Source organism: Periplaneta americana, chromosome 8, assembly GCF_040183065.1.
Source record: "Periplaneta americana isolate PAMFEO1 chromosome 8, P.americana_PAMFEO1_priV1, whole genome shotgun sequence".
NCBI classification, from domain to species: Eukaryota; Metazoa; Arthropoda; class Insecta; order Blattodea; family Blattidae; genus Periplaneta; species Periplaneta americana.
The window spans coordinates 50847257-50873998 of NC_091124.1; the positions used below are offsets into that span (position 1 = coordinate 50847257).

At 34.2% G+C, this 26742-nt stretch overlaps 1 protein-coding gene and 1 long non-coding RNA gene across 3 annotated transcripts in view; one reads left to right on the top strand and one right to left on the bottom strand.

Annotated features, from left to right (window-relative positions):
- The window catches only part of Gdap2 (ganglioside induced differentiation associated protein 2), a 407655-nt gene that overhangs the window by 296113 nt on the left and 84800 nt on the right, over positions 1 to 26742 (top strand). For both annotated transcript variants that reach the window (XM_069832879.1, XM_069832880.1), the window contains one exon: positions 329 to 497. In XM_069832879.1, coding sequence (XP_069688980.1) covers positions 329 to 497 — 169 coding nt within the window. The remainder of the gene's footprint in view (positions 1 to 328; positions 498 to 26742) is intronic.
- LOC138704718 (uncharacterized) lies at positions 1223 to 18456 on the bottom strand. The gene is made up of 3 exons (XR_011333413.1): positions 18088 to 18456; positions 13040 to 13260; positions 1223 to 10584 (listed from the first exon to the last, which is right to left on the bottom strand). It is a non-coding gene; the product is annotated as an uncharacterized lncRNA (long non-coding RNA).

A 26742-nucleotide genomic window follows, 5' to 3' on the forward strand; every position in this document is an offset into this window, starting at 1 on the left:
GTATCTTGAAAATGGTTATGAAAATAAAATTGATGTTTCCTACAGAAAAGGACAAATTCATTTTGGATGTTTATTGCAGTAGCAGTGTAGGTTGACACTGTAGCCTAGGTTAGAATATAGTTTATGAATGTGAAGATTATTGTTTCTTGTATAGTCCAGAAAATAAGCAAAATGAAATATTTATGCTTGCTTATAGGTAAAAGTTCACACTTGGTTCATCTCATACATCAGTTGTCAAAAATGACAATAGCAATAAAAATATGTCGCCATATTGTTTACACTTGTGTTTCCAGGCCAGTAACAATAACATCTGGAACTTCTGTTGTAGGTGACGAATCAGTTGACCTGTCTTCGCAGCTGGATTCTTCGGTCACTGTTGGTGAGCACGCATTTAGCCAAATGCAGGGAGACTTGGACCAACAGAGGCTCCTTGGGGAGCGCCCACTGACTGACCCCATTGGGGAATTAATGATTAAGGAAATGCAGAACAAGGAGAGGTGAGTACGTGTTGTTTAATGTTCATCAAGGAATAGTTAATCCTACTTCGCCCCCCCCCCACCTCTTTTATTTTAATAAATTTTGAAGTACTGGTAATGTAGAGAATTTTGAGACTCGAAGTGTAAATTTTCAAATAGGGCTATACAGTTTTTTTTTTTTTTTTTTTTTTTTTTTTTTTTGTTTTTGTTTTTAAGAAATCAATATAGGTTTGATGCTTGGGGTGTTACTTATTCATTTATTAGGTGGATAATTTTGTTATCTGTTATCATTCATACAGTTCCGAGCATTTCGTAGTAACAATTACGACTTTGTCCATTTGTTTCTTATAATGAATGTTAGTAAATAAAGAAATAGCGAAAAATGACACGTGAAAAGTAAATATACCGAGAAAATCTGACTAACACTTACTTCGTTCACTGTAGGTATATTCTGTCTTAGTAGCTCAGTTGGCACAGCACTTGCTTACAATGACACAGACCTGAGTTCAAATCTCGTGATGGCAGAGTTGTATTTCATTCATTGAACCCATAATTCCAGAGCCGGAACATGTTTATTTATTTATTTATTTATTTATTTATTTATTTATTTATTTATTTATTTATTTATTTATTTATTCTGGTGTAGTTAAGGCCATCAGGCCTTCTCTTCCACAACACCAGGAATACAAGTACAATAATAGAAATAAACAGAAAAAAAATACACTATATACAAAGTAAAGCTACACAAGAAATAAAGAGAGAGAGAGAGAAAAAAACACTATAAACAAAGTAAAGCCACACAAAAATATACACATGTTGCAGTCACACAAACTTTAAATGAGAGATTAAGTATCATAATTAATTGTATTCTAACTAATTAACTAATATAAACAAGAAACTTGCAATTTTAATCTAGATTAAAAAGAAAAATTAAAAAAATACAAATCAATACTTCTAGCATTATTATTATTATTATTATTATTATTATTATTATTATTATTATTATTATTATTATTAATTTGTGGACAAGGAGCAGAGAGACAAGGTCATTGCCTCAAACGTCATCTAGTATGCAACTAAGGTATTATTAGGATGTGAGAAAGGAGAAATTTAGTCCAAAGGCTTTAATTTAAGAGTGGAGATCTTTAACATGCTGAAAAACTCTGACATGGGCCACGCAGCTTAAAGTCCTTTCTGGAGGACTTGCACTTCGTATTTTTGCATCCTGAAAAATTTATCGACTCCAGCTGAGTTTGAACCCGCAACTCTTGGGCCCAGAGGAGAGTGCTTTACTCCTAGATAACTGGGGGAGGAGTTGTATTTATAATTGACAAATTCAAGGTTGTGATAGTTTCTCTCTGGATTCTTTCCTTTTTTCCTAGTCATTCAACTAATAGCCTCCACGATTCCCCTTCATCATTATTTCCGTCTCGAAAATTAGGGCATCACTTGTGTTTGCATGATGTTGAATCGATCATCTGCTATGGTGGGTGTTTCTCACAGTTTCTTCAAAGATTGGTATATGGCAGAGCATTGTCGGTTGGCTGGTTCATTGTTTGGTTTCTGATGCACTGCATTTAGCAATAAGCCATTAGCGGACCAGGTTTTTCCAGTATTCTGAAACCTACTTTCTGAAGCAATGACAGGACAGGATATCAAGAGTTTTTCATCCATTTAGTTCTGACTGTTGCACAGAACACAAGATGGTGAGCATAGAATGTTCAGTCTGTTCAGATGTTTGGCCAGACAATCGTGACCTGTGATCATCTTGAAAGTAGCAACTATCGACATTCTATTAGTGTTGCTGATTTTGTTTGGATTTTCATGCATAATTTTCCTCTTTTTTATAGCTTGATAAATTCTGCAGTCATTTAAGATGTTAATTCTTTTTTTACTTCTTACTTCTTAATACAGTACGTGCAGGGCTGGGCAAAATACTGACATCCAAGTATTTCAAATATAAATACAAAATACTTCAAATAATTGTATTTGAAATACAAATACAAAAAATTAATCAAAATACATTTGTATTTCAAATACTCGATACAATATAGTATAGGCCTAAAGAAATAAGAATATTACTGTACTGAAAATCTAAAATATTATACTAACATTAAAAATATTTTTACCTCGAAGTTTTATATAAACACTGTAATTGAACATTCTTCCTTTACCCAGTCAGCAATGAAATTATGCTACATATGAATAATTACTGCTCCCTTTCAAAAAACCAGTTTCTCAAGAAGTTCATCAGATAAGGATCCCTTTGCTGGTGAATGAATAAATCCTGCAAAACAAAACAGTCTTTCTACAGGCGCAGAGGAACAAAAACTTGTATTACATTTATAAAAGCTTGTTTCACTGTTGGTAATTGTCTAGAGTGCACAGGGTGGTCCTTTTGCCATTGAAGAATTGTATCAGCTCATACTCCACAGCAGACAAGTTCTTTTCTTTTTGCTTTTCAAAGTCTGTTGTACTTGAGTTGAAAACATAAAAATTGTTTTCATTGTCTTCATCGTTTGAACTGACCAAAGATGTAGCAGACAATTGCTCAGCTGATTTCACACACATATTCTTCTTATCATTTAGTGAGGCAATATCAGGTAGCCATCTCATCTTCAATGATGGGTGGAGCAAGCTGCCAAAATAACTCAATTTTCTTCTGGGATCAGATCAAACACCACTTTAAATCTTGATAAAAGTGAACTTATTAGAATTGGAGTTACAGTACTTGGAAAGATGGCGTAGATTACTAGGTAACAGAATATGTAATCTGTTTTTAAGGGAAATTAATGTGGACAAAAGTTGGCCGTAATAGCACGTCTTCTCATTTTGCATTAAATTAAGGACTATGGCAATGGGTTTCAGAACTGGACAATATTCTTCAAGGAACTGAAACTCAATATCTTTGAAGGTTGGCAATCCCAGTTTTTCACATATACTTGAATTGCAATATTTGAGAGATTGAGTCATAAAGAGAATTCCATCGAGTTGGGCAAGGAAACTTTAATGAATATTTCAAGACATCTGATATAATTTCTGAGTATTTGAGTCTCCTAGACACATTCCATAATGCTAAACATTTAGCAAGTGTTGGGTGATGGATCCTTGATGCTGTTGGAGATTTCTTTATGGCATTAAGGAAATCAGTTGTGGTAAGAAAACTAAGTGTATGGCTAGCACAACTGAAATGGGTAGGCAAATAAGATAAAAGTTCATTCTTCAAATCCAAATCCAAAACTTGAAGAACAAGAAGAAGAAAAAAGTATTTTGAGTATTTGAAATACAAAACACATTAACTCAATTTTATGTATTTAAATACAAAATACTTTCTAAAATCCTTACAAATTACAAAATACAAAATACAAATGTATTTCAAATACATGTATTTAAAATACTGCCCAACCCTGAGTACGTGTGTCCAGCTATAAGCTGATTACACGATGTCCACTGTAAATCAAATATGCAATTTTCCAGAGCTGTGAATTGATGAGAATTTCATGTAGCGGGCATTTTTCATTCTTTCCTGCAGTTTATGGTTGGTGTTACTACATTGAAATAGAATGTGTTCTATAGTTTCTTCTTCTGTTAAACATTTTTCTTAGTGGTGACATAATTTAAAGCAGTGTAGGTAAGCTTCTGTAACAAGGTGTCCAATTCTAGCCCATGCAGCAAAAGTTTGTACCTGTCTGGAAATATCATGGTACATTTTAATATTGTTGGGTTGTTTCAAAATTTTCTTAGTGGTCTTCCAGTTTGTCCACTTAAACAATCTTTTGGCCATTGCTTATTTATCATGTTATGAATATTATTTATTATTCTGTGAAGGGAATCTGTAGGTGTGGTTTTGGTAAAAGATTTGTTGCAGTTTTTGCTATTTCATCTGCTATCTTGTTACCTTGCACTGCAATGGCCTGGTATCCATTGAAAGGTGATATATTTACCATGTTTAGAAAGCAGATTTGTTAGGGTGCTATTCATAGACATTTCGCTAGCCCACGCTACGAGCGTGCTAAACTAGGCCCGGCTATCGACTGATTACTTGTACAGGATTCGTATCATAATGTATCGCTAACACTGGTTTATGAATACAAAAACCGTTAATTCGCTGATCATCCACCGGAAGCCCGGGCTAAGAATGTCTATGAATACGGCTCTTAATGTTGTGCTTAATTGAGAGATAGGAGATTTATTTTTGTTTACTTTGTAAGACATTAGACCCTTTTTTGGTAAGATAGTCTGCTGTGTCATTTCATTTGATGTTATAATGGAATGGGATCCACTGAAGAAATGATAGGCAGAGTAATATAACATTCGAGGGATAAAAGAATGGGTATGCAGGAGAAGAAGAGAATGGGATGAACATTTCACCTGACCGGACAGTGCATGCTGTACGAGATGGAAGACCTAGAGGAAGAAGATCGCCAGAAAGGTCAAAGAAAATATGAGGCGACTCTTAATTTTAAAACACAAGCTGTAAGCCTATAATAAAAGAAAAACACACTGTGTGGCAGACTTGTATGACGGAGCTTCTGATGAAAGCCTCAGTCACAATACATCAATACACCGTAATCAATCATCCAGTCTTTGAAAGACAGATATACAACAGACACAGACTAAATGACAGACCATTGCTAATGGACAGTTTTCGCACTGATGTAGGTACGAACATACCTAAAGTAAATACCTGATGATGTTTTTTTAACTGTGAGTGCAACTGCTTAACAGACGTCTTGAGTACAAAGCAGATAGCTGCAGGGGAACCAGAGAGCACTAGGGAACCCAGCTACCAAGAAAACGTTTGTGAGCAGTATAATGGAAGGTTGTGATATATGCAATCCATCAACAACTTGAACATAGAATACAGTACACATAGAGCGGAGTTAGATTAGTTATGCATAGTTAAGCCCTAGAGGGTCCTTTTGTGTATGTCAGGCAGCACCAAGTCGAAAATTTGTGATGTAAGAGCATATAAGTCCAATTGAGAGCATAAACACAGACATGGTGATGTGGTGCGTGAGGGTTTTAGGAGGCAATGACCGGTGAATTGCAGGTTAGCTGGTTCAGCTAGTTGATCATAGTCATTTAAACGATTTGATTACTGTATATGCCTTCAAGGTACTCTCCATCAGTCCTAAACAGATGGAAAAACTATTTCGCGCAACTACTAAATGTACATAGGCCAGATAGAAATGATTGGGACGAAATTGAAATACAAACTGCTGAGCCATTTATACCCGAACCCACGCTTTCAGAAGTCGAAATTGTGATAGAAAATATGAAAAAGTACAAGTCTCCAGGTATCGATCAAATTCCAGCAGAATTAATACAAGAGGGTGGAAGTGCATTATATAGCGAAATTTATAAACTTGTACTTGCTATTTGGGAAAGGGAAATTGTACCAGAACAATGGAAGGAGTCCATAATTGTACTATTTTTAAGAAGGGGGACAAAACCAACTGTGGTAACTTTCGAGGAATATCACTTTTGTTGACGTCGTACAAAATTTTGTCCAATATTCTTTTGAGAAGATTAGCTTCGTACGTAGATGAAATTATTGGGGATCATCAGTGCGGTTTTCGGCGTAATAGATCGACTATTGATCAGATTTTTTGTATTCGACAGATAATGGAGAAAAAATGGGAGTATGAGGGTACAGTACATCAGTTATTCATAGATTTCAAAAAGGTATATGACTCGGTTAAGAGGGAAGTATTATATGATATTCTTATTGAATTTGGTATTCCCAAGAAACTAGTTCGATTAATTAAAATGTGTCTCAATGAAACATACAGCAGAGTCCATATAGGTCAGTTTCTATCTGATGCTTTTCCAATTCACTGCGGGCTAAAGCAGGGAGATGCACTATCACCTTTACTTTTTAGCTTCGCTTTAGAATATGCCATTAGGAAAGTTCAGGATAACAGGCAGGGTTTGGAATTGAATGGGTTACATCAGCTTCTGTCTATGCGAATTACGTGAATATGTTAGGAGAAAATCCAGAAACGATTAGGGAAAACACGGGAATTTTACTGGAAGCAAGTAAAGCGATCAGTTTGGAAGTAAATCCCGAAAAGACAAAGTATATGATTATGTCTCGTAACCAGAATATTGTACGAAATGGAAATATAAAAATTGGAGATTTATCCTTCGAATATCTTGGAGCAACAGTAACAAATATAAATGACACTCGGGAGGAAATTAAACACAGAATAAATATGGGAAATGCGTGTTATTATTATTTGGCTGAGAAGCTTTTATCATCTAGTCTGCTGTCAAAAAATCTGAAAGTTAGAATTTATAAAACAGTTATATTACCGGTTGTTCTGTATGGTTGTGAAACTTGGACTCTCACTCTGAGAGAGGAACATAAGTTAAGGGTGTTTGAGAATAAGGTGCTTAGGAAAATATTTGGGGCTAAGCGGGATGAAGTTACAGGAGAATGGAGAAAGTTACACAACGCAGAACTGCACGCATTGTATTCTTCACCTGACATAATTAGGAACATTAAATCCAGACGTTTGAGATGGGCAGGGCATGTAGCACGTATGGGCGAATCCAGAAATGCATATAGAGTGTTAGTTGGGAGACCGGAGGGAAAAAGACCTTTGAGGAGGCCGAGACGTAGATGGGAGGATAATATTAAAATGGATTTGAGGGAGGTGGGATATGATGATAGAGACTGGATTAATCTTGCACAGGATAGGGACCGATGGCGGGCTTATGTGAGGGCGGCAATGAACCTTCGGGTTCCTTAAAAGCCATTTGTATGTAAGTAAGTAAGTATATGCCTTCAAGGTAAATGTATGGTAATTGCTGTAATGCATGAAATAATTATAACATTTAAACTACATACCAGTACCGTACATAGAAGTGCCAACTAATACTGGTGACAAACTACAGTAACTAATCACGATTATCGACCTAATCGCGATCAGGGTTGTAGTGTGTCACCGTCCCAATTGCGATCAGGAGCTTAATTCTGTTTCCAGAACTAAATAATCGCGCTGAGGCACAGCCCAGTGGATGAAAGTAACATTTTAATAATCTTTGGTTTCGAATCACCTTGATTTATATTATTTAGGAAGTCGTGATACTTTCTGCTGTGGAATTTTGTTACCTCTTCCATTGTATGATATGAAAGAGAAACGAAAATGAATGACTAGAAAATATTTGACTACTAATTAGACGTATTGTAGAAATTTAGTGTAGATGTGAGAAAAATAAAAAGAAATATATTAACAAATGGCAGACGAATTATTCATAATTATATGGAGGGCAATAGAAGTCTGCTGAAAGATGTTTCATTTCAATAAATAATAATGGATTACAAATTGGAACTGATTTCTTTTTCAGATTTTTAATTTAAATCTCCATTACGACGATATCGTTGAGGTTAGAGATCATTTTAAAATGTTTTATTACAAAATAATATAAATTTTATAGGTTATAAAATCTCTTTCCAAAATAATATAAATAGTAATGATATAAATTGTGTCAGTTTACACTGTAAAACATATAACAATTTTAACAAATAAATTCCCATATCAAGCTGCAAGAAAAAAAAAATAATGAACAAACATCTATGGTAATTCAGCTGTTGACCAGACGGGACCAAGCGTGACCTAGTGTGTCAACACATTTTCGGTAATCGCAGTCAGAGCTAATCGCGATTAGCGACTGTAGTCTGTCACTAGTATAACAGGGACTGCGTGAAGCATGTGGTAATGTAGTGCTGTCGTATCGAACATTGGCACAATCAATGCAAGTATCCTACAATACCAGTGGAGTCTTCGATGACACATGTTGGCAGTTCAGACCCTTGCTTCACTGCTGGAAGTTGATTGCCAGTGGAATTCGCGTGAATTAGGCTTAGAAGTAAGTCTATCAAAACTGCAGAATAGTTCTGGAAACTGTAAAATCACTGTGTGTTGGATACTTCATACACTTACCAAAAAAAAAAGTAACCATTAAGCAATTGCAGAGGACTTGCTTCACCAGTACACGGTGGAGAGAGAGAGAGGTTTCCTAGTAAGAATCGTCACTTGGGATGAAACATGGACTCGCTCTTAGAACCAGAAATGAATCCTAAGCAGTTACTGAATAAATGAAAGCATTCCTTCCATGACCAAAGAAAGTGCACCGAGAGCAAGATTATGTTGTTCATTGGGGCCTATGAAATCTGCAGTGTCACTTCATCACCTCGACATTAAATTACAAAACGCTGCAATGCTGCATATCACTTCTGTTCCCTGCGAGGGAAAAATGTACCAAATCAGAGACGAGATTATATGTATTATAGGGCAAGACATCAAGAAAGATGGCGCATCTGACAATGTGCAATGCCTTTTACAAGTGTGGCAGAAGATTATGGGGATGCAGTATCCCTCACAGTGGCTCTTTTAACCTGACCAGAAGATTATGATTGCATGTGATCATATCGAGGAAGAATTGGGCTTCAGTATTTTCCAGTTCCAGCATGTGACACACCTTACATTGTCATAAAGGACAATGAGGTTCATTTGCAACAGATGTCGTCGATGAAATGATCGACAACCATATTTATTTTGTTGTACTTTTAAGTCGAATACAGTGTATTTAACCTTCTGGTCGACCTTGGAACCATAGTCGGTATAGTGCTGGCCTTCTGTGCTCGAGGTTGCGGGTTCGATCCCGGCTCAGGTCGATGACATTTAAATGTAATTAAATCCTACAGGCTCATGATAGTAGATTTACTGGCATGTAAAAGAACTCCTGCAGGATAAAAAATTCCAGCACACCGGTGACGCTGATATAGCCTCTACAGTTGCAAGCGTCGTTAAATAAACCGTAATTTAAATTTTTTACTTTCTGCGTTCTTTGAGCACATCATTTTCATTCACAGAAATTTTCTCATGTATGCAAGTGCTGTTCCTTAGGTAACCGTATGTTTTCTTTGTGATGAAACTGGGCTTTCAGATGTATGAGTAGCTACAGAGAGAGTTGCCATTATTGTGAACGGGTTATGTATTACTGGAAGTAAGTCACTATCACAATGTTGCACAGCCAGCGTTTTTTTTTTTTTTTTGCGGGGCTCCGGGGGACGTGTTACCCCCAAACCCCCCTTGCTGCGCCAGTAGGTTATTTAAATGTTAAAAACGTGTTATTTCAGAGAAAATTATGGAATAGTTTTTTTTTTTTCATCATCAGAATATTTCTCTTTTATGCTTCACATAGTGATAAAGTAAGCAATAACTGATACCGTAAGTCGAGTGTCCCCTCTCAAAAAAAGAAATTGAAGGCATTTCAGATGTCTCTGTTGTGATTTTACTGTACAGTACTTTAAACGTTGCAACATTTATCATCTCGACTGTGTGAAAAACTAAGGTACGTTTATCAGGAACAGGATTTAATACATTGTCAGTGCCACTAATATTATTTAAGATTTTAAGTTATGCTTGGAATAAAGCCTTTATATGACATTGCTTTTGACTAGATATGAATTTATGCTAACCTACCTTATCAGTTGTTTATACTGGGACTTGATAACTCGGAAATGAATGTTTGTATAGTACCGGTATCTACCATTTTCCAAGAAAGTATTAAACCTGTATTCTTAGGAGATATGAAATGCTACGTGTTTGTTGGTAGTTTATTGCCGTATTTAATTGCGCAAAAGCTTGTTAAAGTTTACAGTTGTGTTAGATTGAAAATTAATTTATTGCTACCTATAGAAAATATTTTATGATTCTATTAAAAAAAAAAAAAAAAGAAGCATTTTCAGATTTGTACAAGCTGTTACCTTAGAAACAATCATCATCATCAACCAGTTCAAGCTTTGAACCTATGGTTTCATGCCAACTTTTTAAGGGTCTTTCAATAGATCGTCTTCTGTAAAAGCTGCTTTCTGCAACCTGCTCTCTGGCATCTTTCTACATGACTCTTTTGACTAGCTCTGTAGTCACGTAGGAAATCAGTCACGGGTTTAACTTCCAGTTCTTCCAAAATTTTCTCATTTCTTTTTTATCCCAAATTGTGTATCCTGCTGTTTTCCTTATGAATCTCATTTCACTAGCTGTTATTCTTTGGATATTCCTCTTTATCATTGTCCAGGCTTCAGAATCATAGGCTAGAAACAAATAAATTAAAATTTAAGAAACAGACATTCACCGATCTTTAGATGTTATATATATTGAATTAATGTTTTTGGCCATTAAAGATATATTGAACTATAAACATAAAAATAAAAGTAAATTATAAAATGTTAAATTTAAAACAAATCAGTAGAAGAATCACAATGGTTTGTCCGCTGTTAATATATACGTAAATGAAATAGTTTCTTAATGGAAAAATATACTACCGGTATATCAACTGCAGTAAATTACAATACAAAAGTAAACACATTATATGCTGACAATATGTAAACATGTCTAATTTGGAAAATGATTTACACCGATGTGTTTTTCTTTCGGTCAACATTTTTTAATGATTTTGGTATGAATATTACAGCCTCGAAATCTTAAACTATATCCTTTTTAGGTTAACAACCAGGAAGAAGTAAGTTTGTACCGGTACAGAATACACTATTAGAACAAGTAAGTGGATTTACTTATATAGGATTACAGGATCATTTGAACGTGAAAAAGATTTCAAAACATAACTAATTAAATACCGACAAACATTGGACATATTAAATCAAATTTTCCAACCTAATGAGGTTAAAAACAGAATAACAGTTTCAGTTATGAGTGTGGTAGCGTAATTTGGAGTTTTAAAAGAAGATTTAACAAAATTAAATACCGGTACTGCAAAGATTATTTTCTTAAGGAAAATAACTGCATCTACTTTGTTATGCCATAAAAAACGAAAAAATTACGTCTGTTGTAGAAAGAAACAAATTACAAGCAAAATGGGATACTACAACATATACTAAGAATGGATAACAGCAGAATCCCATCTACAAATATCGAATTACCAACCCGGAGAAAAGAGAAGAAATGGTCCATCTAGTCTTAGAATATTGCACGATGATGATGATGGTGATGATGATGATGATGATGATGATGATGGTGATGATGATGATGATGATGATGATGATGATGATGATGATGATGATGATGATGATGGCTGCTAAGGAAACAAGTTTTAAAAACTTATTATAATCTGTTATGAGCTTTGTTGTTGAATAAAAATATGTTTTGAAAATGAAAGAGAGTTAAGCTATCGAAATTAAAGTTATAGAGGCTAATTGGCATATGATGTGAATAAATATGTTAGCACATTGAGTTTTAGAGATCTTTCTGTTAACGTTAGTATTTATATTTTCCAGGAGTGTGTATTCCACCACACACAAGAACGGCATCTGATCTAATTCCATTTGTCTTTTTCTCTGTCCAGTCCAATGTCCAATTTTCACTTCCCTAAATTAGAATAACTGCCATCATTAGCGTGTAGGAATGATAATAATAATAATAATAATAATAATAATAATAATAATAATAATAATAATAATGACGATGATGATGCAACTCAAAAAGTTTTTGAGATATGTATGTTAATGAAATTTTGCATGCTTTTATGTTTTTGACATTTTAACAAACTAGAAGTCTGTAAGATTTAATTATTTTCAAAAAATTATATAAGTCATTAGAGATGTTAAAATAATAATGCATTGTATAAAACTAGAAGGAAATATATTTTCAAGTACAGTAGAGTCTCAATTATTATCCGTCATTTCGTGTTATCTGGATTGCTTCTTTTTTTCTTTAAATTACATAGTGTACGTATATACAACTGAACAATAACAAAGTTTTTAAATTCAGTTACATACTGTAATGTATTATAAATGAAAACTAGTTTATTATGTACATGTGAGTAACGTCTTTTTACATTGCTGGGTCCGACCTCTGTCCCTTTAAGATTACAGGATTGAAAACTACATAATGTTCTCACCCTCCATATTATCCGGATTTTTTCTTATCCAGAGTATTCTCAGCCCGTATAGTCCAGATAATCGGGACCCTACTGTAATAAGAATAGTCTAGTTTATATTTTTATGCAGCTATTACTAACATTTTATGTAGTATGAGTCGTAGAAAATTCATAGGTTTGAGAAAAACATCAGGAAAATCCATGATAATTGCAAGGTTTCATAAAAAATTTTGAAAATATAATTATCATTGTTAATTAGGAACAGTTTTTCAGAATATCAAAAATGCAGAATAAATCAGAAGAAATTTATTGATATAACATTTTCTTAAAAATTTAAAGCTTTAAAAGTGTTACAGTAGTTAAAGGAAAAGGTAATATTTAAACACTTTCAAAGTATTAATTTTTAAGAATATTATAATATATTTTTATAATAAGTGAAGTGAACAGCAAAGACAAATATATTGCCAAATATAATAATTTCACCATACACTCAAAGATACTGATATATAAAATGTTAACTACAGTAGCATTTCATATCTTCTCCCCTAAATGTGATCTAGATCTTATTATGTCTGCCGTAGTATGAAACAGTATTTGAAAAACTTGGTCTCAAGTGTCAAAATGCACTATGTACGTACGTAGTACGTACATACCTGTACAGAGTTTAGTCCTTTGAACTCACGAAAGATGGCAGGCGAATTCACTCCACTCCAAGAGCTGTTCGACAGCGACATCTAGAGACCTTGCTCCACTCTACAGTAAAATATGGAACTATACTCCGACCTTGATGGCGTGATATTGAACTACGCTGTTTTCATACTGGAGATTGTGCATATATTTCTTGTCAATGCATAACAGCAGATGAAATAATAGACTGAAACAATATGGAAACACCAGCTCATTCATTTGTTAATATTTTAAAGTAAATGTGAACATAAAAATACCTCATAGGCCTAACAGTTTATACAGCTGACTTATTATTTGTGTTTGTAACATGCATTTTATATTATCCAAATGTGTCTCCAGATATCTGTATGAGATTCTAATGAAAAGTAAACAAATATTTCCTATAGTTGCGGAAATGACACAAAATTTCACGTAGCCTATTTATAAAAATGCAGACACAATACATATTCTGATATTAAAATTTTTTATTCTATTACGTCTTAACTTTGATTCTTTAATTCACAAATTTAGGATGCTATTCATAGACATTTCGCAGCACGCGCTACGAGCGTACTAAGCTAGCCCCGGTTATCCACTGGTTACTTGTACAGAATTCAAATCATATCCTATCGCTAACACTGGTTTATGAATACGAAAAACGCTGATCATCCACCGGAAGCCCGCGCTAAAAATGTCTATGAATACGGCCTTAAATGTTTAGTAATATTTAGTTCGAATTCCTTTTTCAAGATGATCCCACAGATGTTCAGTATAATTCATATCTAAAGACCGAGAAGGAGTTTGAAAGTATTTAAAAGTGCTATAGGAAGTTCACATTCTTGGTTTCCATCTAGTGTGATTTGAATCATCCTATCATGTATAATACAAAACTGTATTACATTCCCATTTTTTTCTGCATTACGCATGTCTTTTTATTACATGAATATAGCACCGGTATTGATTTGCCGTGATTCTTATTGTTGACATACAATGATCCCACTCCTGCACCGTCAGCTCCCATACCATTATGGAGCCTTCGCCATGTTCCCTTCTAGGGGAAAGATTTTCCTCTTTTGATTCTAATCTTCTTTCTCCACGTTATGTATCATTCATCAGAAGGAAAATATTAGCATATTGTCATCGCTAAAAATAACCCTTATAAGTCGAAGGGATGGTTTAATATGTATTTGCTTTCTCGTTGCAGAATTTATCATGATGCTTAGGACAAAATCGATTTAGAGATTTTCGTAGAAATAATCGTTTTAATTTCGGCATCCCTGATACCGAAAAAGTGGTTTAATGCATGCCGTCCATCAGGGTGTCTATGTACAGCGATTATTCTAAATTGTTGGTAGGATTTTGTTCATATCCAATGTCTACTGGTAAATTTATGCGGGAATAATGTACAGTAGTGGCAAAAAAACCGGACCGACCCTTGTAGCTGATTTCAGAGCCTTGTTCACTCCAGAGCACGATAGACTGGTAACTAAGACTTTCGTGGTTCGAATCCTACCTGGGAAGGAAACCTTTTTTCGTTCCTTATTCAAATTTATTCCCAATACTTTTCGATTGCAGCGAAAGCTTATTTTACTACTTAATTAACTTATTATTCCCAAAACATGAATTTTACCAGCTATCGAAAAGTATTGGGAACAAATTTGAATAAAGAACAAAAAAAGTTTCCTTCCCAGGTAGGATTCGAACCACGAAAGTCTTAGTTACCAGTCTATCGTGCTCTGGACTGAACAAGGCTCTGAAATCAGCTACAAGGGTCGGTCCGATTTTTTTGCCACTACTGTACACTTTTTATACTGACTGTACTTTTGCAATCAGATGCGTCGTATGAATGTAATGTTATATTAATTATTTATTAGTGATACTACGTTGTGAGATTAATTTTTGCCTGAAGAAACAGACGTGTATCTTACATTGTTTTACGCATTTACAGATAGAATATAAATCTATAACAAGAAGACATGTGACTCCTCCTACGCTTTTATCTTGAACACTTCCAGTTCCTATAAATGTTATAACATCATAATACTTAGTAGGACATTTAGTAACTTTAATATCTGCAAATTCTCTGAAAATCTTGTTTTGTACTTGTTATGTAGAGTAGTGAATAGTACTGTTTATGACAAACATAAGCACTCTTTGTTCTATAATGAACCGAGGAACATCCATTCCAATCATACTCTCACCACAAAAGAAATTGTCAATCGTATGGACTATTAAACCCAGCAGGAAACTTAATTCCTTTACACAGGGACTGACTGAATATCTACGTGCCCTGTGTTATCTCATAGTTGTCTCAAGGACTAATTTGAGCTATCGTGTGTGTGTGTGTGTGTGTGTGTGTGTGTATGTGCGCGCGTGCGTGCGTGTGTGCGTGCGACGTTAATAATTAAGGTATCGCAAATCGAGTACATGATTGAAGAAAAAATTCATAGTAAATATTATGTTCTTCATTTATACTAAACTTTAAAATTCTACTAACTCTCTGTTGATGAAAACACATTTGGACAAGTTAAAATAATCCTAAAGTGCTCCCGACTCTCTCATACATTCATAGTGTTCTGCCCAAGGGCAGGTCTTTCACTGCAACCCCAGCATTCTCCAGACTTTCCTATTTTGTGCCGTCATCTTAGTCTCCGCGTATGACCATATATCTTAATGTCGTCTATCATTTGATATCTTCTTCTGCCTCGAACTGTTCTCCCGTTCACTATTCTTTTCAATGCATCCTTCAGTAGGTAATTTCTTCCACCCATTGACCCAGCCAATTCCTTTTTCTCTTCTTGATCAGTTTCAGCATTATTCTTTCTTCACCCTCTCCTTCCAAAACAGTTTCGTTTCTTATTCTGTTTGTACATGCAATGCTACACTCCACACAAAGCACTTCACTAATCTCTTCCTTAGTTATTTTTCCCAACTCTCTATGTTCTGTTAAATTGATTCCTAGTCATTCGAAAATTATCTTAGATTCAGATGTTATTTCTGAGTTGTGCGTAATTTCTATCATTCCCCTTCAGTTACGTACAACCACAGTCTAGTATATACAGTCACGAAGCTTGAGTTGTGAGGGTGCTAGGAACAATAGACTGTGCAGGTACTATTTCGCATTGTCTGTAATGAGGCAATATTAGCGATCCTAGTGGTTATCAACTATCTATGGATGCATATTTACTACGTATTGAGCTTCGTGACTGTATATACTAGACTGTGGTACAACCCAGATTTTACTGTGTTTTTAAGTTTTGTGAGGCAAAACGCATCATGGAAATAAGTGAGCAATTGCACATTATAAGCTACTCCATACTGTATTTTATTAATCAATGTTGATGATAAATTAAGGTCAACCATTATGTCAGCTGGTGGTCTCTAAGATACTAGATTTATTTGGTGCAAATGACGTGAGATTTGTGCTGATGGCAACAACTTTGGAGCTTTTTTTTTCACACTCTGATTTCAGATTTTACTTTTCATTGCTATTCCAATATTACTTTATTGCTGATATTTTTATTTCTGTCGACTTTTGATATACATTGAAACATGCCGAAACTGCAACCTCTACTCAGCAGTTTTCTCGGTAAACTGTAATTTTTCATGGTATCTGTATTATTTCCCATTAAAGTCGTGTAAATATATCCTCTTTAACTATCGCTATTAGGATCGAGAGTTGGACTTAAACGGTGGCATATTAGTTACTGTGAAAATTTCCTATGAACGTGTTTATCGTACTTCCTGACTTGGGTTTGAGAAAATTTTATTATCTGCTAAATGAATCTCTGAATGTCTGAACTCTGAGAAACTACTCAGAGTAACAACAACCAAGTCGCTTTGTTGCCGTTCTGAAAAGGATCCTTCTATTTGGATCGTATTGTAACTTATATATCGTCGTTGTTCCTGCTATAACTCCTATGTGCAAAATATAAAATTTTTCAGTAGGAAGAAAAAACACATTTATTCATCCTTTGGCAGCTGTACATAGGAGACTGCGAATTCTTACATTTTCGAAACAAAGCAATATAATTACATATAGAAGATTTTTATTATTTGCTGTATCACTATTTAAGTTATTTAATAGAGCAAAAATCTGAAAATCGATAAATATGTCACATAGGAGTTATTGCAGGAACAACTACGATATGAAACATGGATCCATCATTGATTCAGAAACAAAAGAACAATCAAAATTGGAAATATTATGCTTTTATTATTCCCAAAGGAATTTTTCTTTCAGAAATGAACAGGAAAGATCCTCGTTCCAGTTTTTTTTCTTTTTCGGACAAAGGTGAAATTTGGACAGAGTTACGCAATAAGAGACCAAGCGCCAAAAACCTGTTTCGAGATATTGACCATTGAAATAAATCTGTTTTTTTTTATAAAAGATTTTATGCAAGAAGTATTATAACATTCATACTATTACAAAAAAAAATAGCACAAATTTTTAATAAGAGAGCAGCAGTTGAATTAATATTTCAAAGCAAAATAAATTATTTTTATGCAATAAACGAATTTTTGCTTATAAATAGCAAAATTCAGATATCGCATTCTTGATTTTTTCCGAGTTAAATTAGCATGCGATAAACAGATTTGTGCAAATATCTATTTTTTTCAAATTGTCGGTTGGTCTATTATTGCATAACTTCGTCCAATTATGGTATACTACTCAGAACATGACTGGAGCGTATTATTCTTCATTATTAATTGAGTTTCGGGAAAAATTGTGAAGTATCGTCGTGACAAAATTTCTGAAGGTGAATAATTAGAAAATTATAAATATGAAGGATCGAACCGGATAAGACTCCCATTTGGACAGTGCTACCAACTTCTTAGTATTCATCTACCTCACTGTTTGTTAAACCGACTGCACAATAATAATAATAATAATAATAATAATAATAATAATAATAATAATAATAATAATAATAATAATAATAATAATAAATGGCGTTACATATACCGAACGTAATATGAAAGGAAATTCTGTATTACTCACTAACGACGTCACTTCTCGAACTGGATTACTCACCAACGATATCACGTCTTGGGAAAATTCTTCATATATTGTTTGTGACAATACGTTTTCCATTGCGGCATAGGCCTATAACCTCTCTTCACCGAATTGCACCACTAACATGTTCAACTTGATCAGGGCATTCTCGTAGCAATTGCAATACACAGGCGCAATAGGAGTGTTTTGTTTTTATCCCATTCTTTGCTTTCTTTTGACACGATTTGTGCCGCCTGATAAGAAACATCTTCAGCGTTTTCAAACAGTTCTACTTGACTTCTGAAACAACTGGAAATGTGGCCTCAATTATTTTCTGAAGTACTTGATATCTCTAGATATCCATGTTTCGTGACATATGGTAGAGTTGGTAGTATCGGACATCGGGTAATATCGGACAGTGAGTTTCTTTCATCTACCACCAGATGATAGTACCTGAATGACATGGTTACGTTTCTATGATGTCGCATACAGAAACGTAACCATGTCATTCAGGCACTACCGTCTGGTGGTAAATGAAAGAAACGCACTGTCCGATATTACCCGATGTCCGATACTACCCAACTCTCCCCTATATTTTAAATATTCCCAGGTCCTCGGCGTCTTAAAAATAGATTTCGCTACAAATAACACTTATTTGAATTGAAGATAATAATCATTTTACACTGTGATGACGCATGCCTCTTCTTATCTTTGAAGTATCCCAATAAGATATTACAATATTTCCTAACTTAAAATTCAACAGCTGCCAGCTACTTAACCTGTTCTCTATTTTAAAACCGTTAGATAAAAATATTGTTAGTAAAGTAAGCATTTAACATTTTATCTGCTTATATAATTTGCAAAGGTATGGATGCCCGGCCTCGAAACAATTTTTCCCTTGAAATTGTTGCATATATAATTGTTTTAATGTATTTAGGGTATTTAAAAAAAATGAAATTTCTGTTTGTTAAAAAATAAGTTTATTAATAATAATACAGTTCTTTTCATAAAAGAATAGGGTTTATTCAAGTATAAAACAATTTTTAAGAACATGCCACACTAATGAAAACTGAAAATTTGTGTTTTGTTTTCCTCCATTCGCTATTTAATACTAGCCGTACCCGTGCGCTCCGTTGCACCCGTTAGAAATAAATATAAAATAATTCGTGTTTGACAGAAGGATAAGTCGTTTATTATGTCACTTAATTTAAATTGTATTAAAAAAATTAAAATGGGATCATTTGGTCATGAAAATTATTTTAGGAAATACAGGAAACGAATGTACAGTATAGCCTATCAAGTTTTCTGTGCATAAGAAGCTATTTTAATCTTACCTGTCCTCGATTCACTCAGAAGGTACTGTAATAACATATAGCATTATGTCCAGCTAGAGAAACCACACTTTCCAATGGTGAATTAATAATTAATTATACAAATCGGATAATTTAGCTTCCGATATTACTTCATGCAAACACAGAAACATTCTCTGTAGACTATGTTTCATAGCTTTCGATTGTTGTTGTCCAAGGCCCCTTATAGACGAAGGCATTTGTTTTTTATTTCATTACACCGCCTTAGATGGCGTTATTGTAATTTTGAAACTCTTTTATCTCATTAAATATCAGTCCTATCAAACTTTTGCAGAGAATAAAACTTATCGGAAATCATTTTTAAAGAAACTTTTGTTATGTAATATTTTTCATGATAATTAATAATAAGGGAGATATTTCGATTTATTTAATTCAAGCCACCTTATAACCCCCCTTTTAAATAAAATATTTTGAATGCCATATAGCCTAAATTCTAAGTTACAACGAACTTAATTTATATTCCAATTTTCATATAAATCCGTTCAGCCATTATCGCGTGAAAAGGTAACAAACATACAGACAGACATACATACAAACAAAAATGTCAAAAAAGCGATTTTCGGTTTCAGGGCGGTTAATTATATATGTTAGGACCAATTACTTTTGTAAAATCGAAAATTACCAGAAAAATTTCGGCTACAGATTTATTATTAGTATAGATGTAAATGTGGTGTCCATCTTTTATCTTTGTAAGCACATTTTGTTTCATACGCCAACTTGAAAACGGTTTCTCTTTTAATTCTGCAAATAATGACCTCAATGTTCTCTCAGTATGAGCTATTTTACACAAAATAAATGTGTAACACACACACGCGTGCACTTTTGATTAAACTAAACAACGCAGCGCTTTCAGAGAACACCAATATAGCGCGACGTATTATTGTGATGGAAGGCTAGCCTCGTTTCGTACGGAGATGTAGCGAATCGATACCTCCTTCCTGGTCCCCCCTCTTTAGAGCAGTGGTTCACAAAGTGAGGATCACAATCCCCGAGGGGTTGTGTAAAGAGCTGAGAAGTGGTCGCGAGATGATTTACAGAATAAAACGAAAAACGTCCTATTAACATAAATTTATGTTGCATTTAGAATCATAAACATAAACAACGTTGAACGTAAAAATAAAAAAACAACTGAATAATTATATACTAAATATAATTAGTGCGATAAAATGTGCCTTTTTCGAGAAAGTAACTTCTGAAGTCTGAACTCTGTATTCACATACCGTTATCATTTTCAGTTTCTTGTTTTTGTTTTGATTATAATCATAGGTCAGAAACTTATTTTGCTTAAATACGAATTTGCAAATACTATAAAAATTAATAGCTTATCTTGCAAGCTCGAGGTATTCTTGGATTCTTTTGATTCAAAACTGTCTACGCCTTTTGAAATTACAGCCACTTGAATGCAACTGTATAAAACCGGATTCAGTATCCACGTGTGACTTTCGTATTCGTTTTGCGTTTCTTCCAGAAAATACTAAAACTGTTATTTAAAATTGTGCAAATTGAATTGAACGTTCACTAGAAGAAACTCAGTATTTGTTGCATCATACGGTACGTAACTAAATATTCCATAACTTTTTTTAATACACTGGAAAGAACCAAATGTATTTTTGTCTAGTGATGTAGACCAGAAATCAAGTTTCCTTGCAAATTCGTCGATTTTATCTCGGGCTGTTATTATGTTAACTCCTTGACGTTTTAACTACTATTCAAAGTGTTTAAGTGTTCAAAAAATATATCAGCAAGGTAGGCTAGTCTAAGAAGACAAAAATAATTTTATTGGAAATTAGGTTTGCATATTCTGATTTCTCTTCTTGGAAGTACCGGTACATTAGAAGTAAGTGGTATCCAAAGGTTTTGAGTAAAATTATCGTTGTTTTCGATTTTAGAGAAATTTGTATTTTTTCATAAGGGTTTAAGTATCAGTAGTAGAGGGGGGGGCGCAAACAAATGTCTCGCCCAAAAGTGGATCGTGCCTTCAAAAGTTTTGGAACTACTACTTTAGAGGCTTCTGCCACAAGCCTCGCACTGAACTCTCTCTACTGGAATGACTGCCAAGAGTGAACTTAATATATGGAAGGATCGGAGTGCAATCAAATGTTACGATACATAGCTATCACAAACTTTCAGGCGTACTGTTACTAGGTATAATATTTTTTTTTGGGTAGGCTAAGCCTCAAAACTCTCTTAAGAACTTCGCCACTGGTGGTAATGTTGTATTTCTTTAATCTCTTCTTAATAAAATAATAATAATAGTAATAATAATAATAATAATAATAATAATAATAATAATAATAATACTTTATTGCCAGAACAAAGATACATATTGTTTTTTATATAAAAACACTCTAGCATCCCCAGACAGAGTAAGTTACATACTCGTGCTCAGGGGACATTCCACATAATGTTAAGATATTTTATTAAATAACAGAGTAAAAAGTAAAAAAGAAAAAAGAAGACGAAAAAAACCTAGATATCACAATAATTAAACTTTAAATTTTCTCTCTAAACAACAATTTTTAATTGATTTTTTAAATAAGGAGCATTAGCAAATTGTATGTTTGGGAATTTAGTTATTATCATGTTATAAAGCCCTGGACCGAAGTTGCTACTATGGTTATATCCTACAATTGTGGTACATTTAGGTACTGTCAAGCATATGTTGTCTGATCTTTTGGTTTTATATTTATGTGAATATAAAATACCAGAGATTCTTGAGTAGTTCATATTAGGACGGTTGCCTGGCCAATTTATTGTTTGGTGTGGGATTGTGGAAATCCTGAAAAAAATTTGAAACCTTCTTCTATGTATAGTACGGAGCACCATCTTGCATGAATATGCAGTCACTTTCAAGAAACCAATCTCCTATCTATGGCAGGAGCCTAGTTTGTCACAATAAATAATGAAATGTTGTGAAATCGTGTTGTGTACATTATGTGCTCACTTACAAAACTACACAATGATAAACTTAAAAAAGTTGAAGAATAAATATGTTCAGTCTAATAATTTGTCCATGTCTATACATTTCCTTGATTATAATATAACTCATAAGTAGCTTCAAAGCGTTGAAGATTTGTAAAGTGTAAAATGCAGAACTTTTCTTATAAGTATAATGTCCTAATTACTGACAATGAAAAAATCTGAACCTTCAGTTCATCTTGTTTTGGCGATGACTATGACGACAACAGTAATGAGTGTTGTACAGATTTTACTCAAATTGGTAATTTCCTTTTCTTCATACCTTACATACACACGTTATCTTGATAGCTGTCCATTTTTGGCTTACTGTCCACATAGCTTTTCACTATCAGTTCTTTCCAAAAGCAGTTTAGACGCAGTAAAATTTTCGTAAAAATAGCGGCAACTGTTAACAGGTATGTAATGTCTCCTTTTATCGTTGACTGCTTCGTATTGGTGAACCGTCTCTCACGTTTGTTAGTGTTCTGCTCTGTTTTGCAAATTCCTTAAAATTCGAATCTTAAAGATGTCCATAGATGTGGAGTTGTCGTCACTCATATAGGTATAGATAGCAATGATGGAATGCGTTCATTTTTCTGAGTTGGGTAACTTGATTCTTATTTAACTCAAAGCAGTGGCAAGTCCATAATAGGAGTAGGCTGTATATACGTGTATATAAAATGCAAGCATGAATCGTTCGTTCTTGGATACAAGTAGGTAAAAAACTAATATGTGTGTAGATTGCAGACTTAAAAATAATATTCTAACTTGTCGGGGTAATAAAATAAATCTAAAAAATTATTGAAATATAAATGTCGTACTAAAAGAGTAAAGTAAAAAAAAATACAAGTTTGTGATGGTGATGATGATGATGATGATGATGATGATGATGATGATGATGATGATGAGGACGACGACGACGACGAAGGTACATCTTCAAGGTTTCTAAACTCTTTGGTTCGGATCCGCGCTCATTTCTGTGAAGATATTGCATCAACATTAGACACAATTAACGAAGTTCATTTATCATAGTTAGCATGCTGAAGTCTGAACAGAAAAATATTTCCAATCAGGGAGGGAATAATGATTATGATTGTATTATGAATACAAGTTCATTCTTGTTAAGGTATGCACTATTGAATTCTGGTGAAACATTTCGATTTTTACCATTTTTTAATTTTCCCAACAAAAATCATTAGGTCTATGAGAAATATTTATACAAAATTTCATTTCAAGAGTGCATTTTCCTACTGACGCACCATTGCCAAACTTCAAACAAAATTATGGAATTATAGTCTACGAATTGTCGATTTTATTTTACATAATGTGTGTATTCAATACTTACCCACTTCATTTACGTGATTCTTTTTTCGCATATTGCGGATAGATGGCAGGACTGTGACCCACTTTAAAGTTGCACACAACTTTGGTGGACCACGCTGTGCATGATGTTTATGTGTGGAGAGTTATGTCGTGTATTTCCCCCATTTTATTCTAAACGTTTAAAATCGTGCTTTGAACTTCATCCACGAATAAAAGTGTTGTTAGTAGGTCTATACAGTGGTATTCTTAACAAGTGACTGTACAATCTTATAAAAAAGTTTTGTCGCACAGATAGTTCATAAGTCCCAGGAAGGAGACAGTGTGCATGATCACACATACAACGAAACAAAACTAATTTTATAACCTCAAGCAGGCCTTCTCTTGTGAACCAGGTCGCTCGTTCTCTGATCATGCGTACTGTCTCATTTCTGGGACTCATAAAGTATCTGTGCGACAAAACTTTTTTCTAAGACTGTACATTTGTTACTTCCACAGTCAATGGAACTCATTGGCAAAAAACTTAAAAAATATTCCCAGCAAAAGTATGATACATAATTCTGCATATAATCCTTTTTCCGAAACATGGATATCTGGAAACAAAAAATATCGTAAACATATAATAATAATAATAATAATAATAATAATAATAATAATAATAATAATAATAATTTCATACTACCAAACTTGACACAATTCTAAATAAACTTTTGATTACTTCTCGCGCAGAAGAAGCACCAAAGGCAGCAGCGAACAGACTATTGTGATTAACTGATTAGCAAACTATGATGCAAGCTTACCACTGACTGGAAAAGAATCCGGACTCTCTCCTGAGAATCTTAACGGTAAGAGAGCCAGATTTAAAACGTTTATCCAGTGAATTCCGGACGAATAGAACAAACTCAAATGTATTGAATTAATATTTTTAATTTCTTCCGGTGGAAAGCCAAGTGGAATGAATTCAGAGAAATTAACGAACATTATTTATTGCTTTATCCTGTAGGTGTTATCACATATCGTATGAGGGTTAAAAATATCGCATAATGCGATAATAAGGAGTAACTTATCGCATGGTTGGCAAGGCTGTACTGATGCGCAGTTGGAAAATATGTCTGCATTAATTAGGGACCACTAAATTTTAGTGGTCGTGTTTAGTCACAGATGGTGGCCACGGCTAATAGATGCCACTGATCATGTTTAGTCACAGACGGCAACCACCGGTGGCGGTGACTAGTGGCTCCGTTTGCGCCCGACCTTAATCTCGACGCTACCATTCGCCACATCTATACAAATTAATCTGTAACTAAGATAGGCCTATAGGATTTTCAGTAACAAACATGTAATGCAAAATTCATAATTCAGTTCTCTTTACATACAGTAGATGTCCTAAGAGTCTAAACCAGTGGTCGGCATTTCGTGACTCGCGAGTTAACCCCCTTAATACACAAGAAAGGCGGAGGAGTAAGGCATGATCTCCCTCCCTTTAGCCATCACATGCTCATTAAACTGCTATTCATAGACATTTCGCTAGCCCGCGTTACGAGCGTGCTAAACTAGCCTCGGCTATCGACTGGTTACTTGTACGGGATTCATATCATATCATATCATATATCATATCATATCATATCATATCATATCATATCATATCATATCATATCATATCATATCGCTAACACTGGTTTATGAATACCAAAAACGTTAGTTCGCTGATCATGCACTGGAAGCCCGCGCTAAGAATATCTATGAATACGGCCTTTAAGCGTCTAGGTATCCTCCCCCTTCTATCTTCCCCTTTGCTGGGTATTGCAGCTGCATTTTGTGACATAAATTTTGCCGACCACTGGTCTAAACTATTCACAAATTATTCATGGATAGGTTACTAATAAAAATATAAAACTAGGAGATTGTCATTTGAAATAAGCTGGTAAACTTTTGTTAAGTACTATACTTTTGCTGTAGCTGTAACGGCTTGCATCGTATTTCCAGAAAGTAAGTTAACCCAATGTAAATTAGCTCTTTTTTTTTTCAACTCTTCTTGAAGGTGATAATTTTTTCCTCTTTACGTTTTATCACAAACTTTTTAGAATAATTTATGTGAAGTTCCAGTTGCGGTTGCATAATATTTGTATTTTGTGTGTTATAAATGGTTAAAGCATTTATCAAATCAGTCCAGAGCCATGTCACTGTCAGCAGTTCTTGACGTTTGCACACACAGAGTAGAAGTGAAATAAGCCTGCACCTTTTCAGAGCGAATAGCTCAAGTTTTATGTAACAAAATAATGTAATACCATATTAGTGGAAAGTTAATAGTTTTCTCAGAAAGAAATGTTTTTCTCAAATGTTTAATACCCTCTTATTCGGGAACTATTGCAACTATGATCATGATTTTTGTCCATGTTGATAGAAAATATAATAAAGAATAATTTATTCATTTGGCGTATTTACATAGCGTGAACGGTTTTCGTGCAAATGTAATTTTAAAACCACTAATTGTAAGCCACTAAACGATGCGAACAGATTGCAACATTGGCAAGGAGGAAGAGATTCACCTAGGGCAGTCTTGTCAAGGTCATTCGCCACTACGAGAGGGTTGTGGCTCGCGTTGCAATTGTAGCAGCTGGCTTTTATAACAAATAATTTACTACGAGCTACAACCTTGGGAGACTTACAAATGAATAGGCGCCCAGAAGAAGATTGTAAGCAGCAAATATGAAATTCTTCAAAGTAGAGAAAAACGCATTGTAGGCCTACTGTACATTTATTGTTTTAGAGCAAGACATGTGTGCTGATTTTAATACGAGTACAAGCATTACACAAAGTGCATCAATCATTAACAACCATTGTTCACGAAAAAGTCTACTCATGAGAATTGAGAGTTACAACTTTATTCTGGGCTGCTGTTCAAGTGTTACAACGTTCTTACGTTAAATGCTAAATTTATGGTACTATATGTAAAATCCAGAACTCTGTGTGCAATATGTTCATCTTGAAAAATAGATTCATACAAACGATTTACTCCGAAACTGTAATATTAAACATGCTTATT